The 3,326-nt window shown below is 43.0% G+C and overlaps 1 protein-coding gene across 1 annotated transcript in view; it reads right to left on the bottom strand.

Annotated features, from left to right (window-relative positions):
• Wdr92 (WD repeat domain 92) overlaps positions 1–3,326 on the bottom strand; it is a 25,075-nt gene that overhangs the window by 9,497 nt on the left and 12,252 nt on the right. Inside the window, exons 5-6 of the mRNA XM_005366437.3 lie at positions 1,195–1,310; positions 217–351 (exon numbers count right to left, since the gene is read on the bottom strand). Of these exons, the coding sequence (XP_005366494.1) occupies positions 217–351; positions 1,195–1,310 (251 nt within the window). The remainder of the gene's footprint in view (positions 1–216; positions 352–1,194; positions 1,311–3,326) is intronic.

Here is a 3,326-nt window from a genome sequence, read left to right as displayed (position 1 = left end):
AAAAAAAAAAAAAAAAAAAAAAAAAAAAGATTCCTAGCTAACCAAGATAATTATTATAATCAAGAAGTATAAAGCTGGCAACCTTTGGAAAAGTAACCTGCACAAAAACACCTAAGATCCCACAAGCACGTGACATACAGAGGACGCCTGGCGACTCACTCTGCGTACTAGTCTAGAATGACCATCACGGCTCTCCACAGAGAGTCTCTCATTTACCTTTTCTGTAACAGAAGCAAAGCCTTTGGTGGGATGCTGTGTTCGCATGTCAAAGACGTGGAACTTGCCTTCCAGAGATGTAGCTACTAACTTATTCATACTTATGTCCTTTCTGTCAAACTCCAAACTACACACCTGAAAGCAGATAATATATCTGTTATTGATAGGTTCTTACATTCTTTGTTAAAGACTGGGTATGGGTGTTTTGCATGCTTTCATATATGCACACCAGGTGTGTGCTTGGTACCCAGGGAGGCCAGAAGAGAGGGTCAGAATCCCTGGAACTGGGGCTACAGGCGGTTCTGGGCCATCATGTGTGTGCCGGCAACCAAATCCTGATCCTCTGGAAGAGCATTCATTCAGTGCGCTTTACTACTGAGCTATTTCTCCAGATCTTGTTCTCTTTTAAGTTATCTGAATGGCTTAAAATGGTGCTTGAATATTCATTAAGCCTTTTGAATCTATAATATAGCAAAAATATTTTCTGTTATTTGATCAATAAAACCATGTTGGGTTCCCTTGTTCAGTAGACGGTCACAATGTGATGTTTTCATTATTTAGCACAGGTAGGTGAGTTAAGGCTACCTTCAGAGATCAGAAAGGAAGTAGAGGTGTACAGCTTGAACACCAAAGCCCAAAGGCACTTGGTGAAACTTCTCCTATTCCAGCAAGTAAAAGATGACTTATTTGCTCATTTTGATAACATCTGTGTGGTCCCCATGGTCCTTAGATGGGCTGTAGGCACTACTGACTCCATGGACTTTGTACAAACCATATCTGAATATGCAATCACTTTCTTAAGAAAGGATGCTTGGCCACCATTAGATTCAAGATGATTTGGCCCTGAAAGTTTAACTTTTGGTGGAAGACCAAGAGACATGAGTCAGGAGAAAGGATCTGAGAACTTTGTAGTGGCTAGATACAGACAGTAAATGCAAACATTTCAGAGAAGCTGGACAGCACAGAAATGCACATTACCCCATTTTTAATGTTTGTCTCCCAACGCAGTGACATGTTTCTGAGATCAAACAGCTTGATATCCCCATTGTCATAGCCAGCACAAACAACACGTTCTTCTTGATTATAAGCATTGCCTGGAAATCAAGATACTTTTCAGGTCTTCATAAATCCACAGTGAAGTCTGCTAAGAAAAACTGTTACACATATAACTTGGGACAGATGTAAATTTAAAAAATTATCCTGGGGATAATTCTGACAGGTGATGGGGAGCATTAATTTTTAAAAATGCTTACTTAGCACGGTGGCGCACGCCTTTAATCCCAGCACTAGGGAGGCAGGAGGATCTCAGTGAGTTTCAGGACAGCCAGAACGGTTACATAGAGAAACCCTGTCTCAAAAAACAAAACCAAACAAATGCTTACTCGAAATTCTATGGCAAAAGTCTACTTCAAAGTGTTTACGGATTCTAAATGGAAAGGAAATGCTCTCTCAGGCTGGAAATACAGTTCAGGCTTGTCTAAGCAGGAGCAAAGCCCTATGATCCATTCCATACCTACAAAGACAGACCAACTACAGTTCACAGACAGTTGTGCCTGGGAAGATACATATACTTATTCTTTTCCATTCCTTGGTAGGAGTTATATATGAACGTAAATACTGTTTTAAAATTATTTTGCAGAATATCTTCTGGTTATTTTATCTTTGAGGAAACTCTGTAATCAACTGGAGTGCGTTTTTAGTGGTGTAGATGACCATACCTAGAATTCAGAATGTGAAGTTAATCTCAGCATGCTTAGCTCCAGGGTGGTTTTCCTGCATAGCTCTCGCTGAAGAAAAAAACTGTGAGGAAAGAGGCCGGTCCTGTCAGAGTGTGAGGCCCCAATGTCTTCCACCTCAACTGCCTCCAGCTTCCTACTGTAAGCTCCAGGCCTGCATCCCACTGTGAGCTCTTAGGGTACCAGTGTCTTGTTCCTGCTGTGCCCCAAACTGACCTCACGGTTCTCCTTCACCACTGCCACACTGCGTGTGGAGCTTTCCAATGAGCAACAGCTTTCCCTCCATGAGCAATCCCAAAATGTCCCCACCGTGGACAGGATCCTTTTCCTTGTTCCTCATTTTATGGGCACAGAATTGCGAGTACAATTTATTCGGCATCTATCATAGGAATCATTTTCATTGCTACATATCTTCTTTACCTGCAATACTGTCTAAAACTTCTGAACTCATCCCCACTATGCTGTCTGCCACCCCACACTATCATCACAGGTGACATCTGAGATGTTCTGCCTCAGAAGTTCTCAGCAAGCACAGACCTTCCAAGGCCGACTGACCACTACGTCCAGTCCACCCAAACAACTGTGCTTTTATGGTGGCTATGGCAACTGTGGCGAGAGTTGTCTCTGTGGCCAATCTCTCCAGCATCCTCTTCCACGGCACTTTGCAGTTAGTCCCTATGTTGAAATTTCTCTACCAATTTAATGACTAAAAACCTCTATAAATCCTTGATCTGAGCTCAAAATGATTTTCCTCCCTCTGCGTCCTTTCTCCCTCTGCGTCTCTCCCTCTGCGTTTCTCCCTGTCTTTTCCTCTGCACCTCTCTGCATGGACAGATATCCCTTGTGATGTTTTATTACTTCTGTTTTATCCTTAATAAAGTGGATGCCAGTCCATCTTCACTAAACTGTATGCCTGGGGGCTCAATATGACTCAGTTTCACTATTGCATGTCCACAGCAGTTACAAAAAAAGGAGTAAAGCCAGGCATGGCGGTGCTCATCTGTAGCCCCAGCTAGTCAAAAGACTGAAGCAGAAGTATTACTCGAGTCCAGAAGTTTGAAGCTAGCCTGAGCAACATAGTGAGATCTTGTCTCAAAACTACAAAACAAAATAAAAACAAAAGCTCACAAAAGCCAGGTGTGGTGGCACATGCCTTAATCCCAGCACTCGAAAGGCAGAGGCAGGAAGATCTCTGCCATTCTGAGGGCAGCCAGGTCAAAAAGAAAACACAGTTTAAAGGTAAATATGGAGCTGCAGCCAGCAGTGCATGCCTGTAACTGCAGCTAGACTGGGCTCTGGCCTAAACTAAATATGGAGCTTCACCCAGCAATGCATGCCTGTAACTGCAGCTAGCCTGGGCTCTGGCCTAAACTA

This window comes from Microtus ochrogaster, unplaced genomic scaffold (genome assembly GCF_000317375.1).
Source record: "Microtus ochrogaster isolate Prairie Vole_2 unplaced genomic scaffold, MicOch1.0 UNK9, whole genome shotgun sequence".
NCBI classification, from domain to species: domain Eukaryota; kingdom Metazoa; phylum Chordata; class Mammalia; order Rodentia; family Cricetidae; genus Microtus; species Microtus ochrogaster.
The sequence above is the reverse complement of the archived record's forward strand: the minus strand, read 5'-3'. Positions and strand labels throughout refer to the sequence as shown.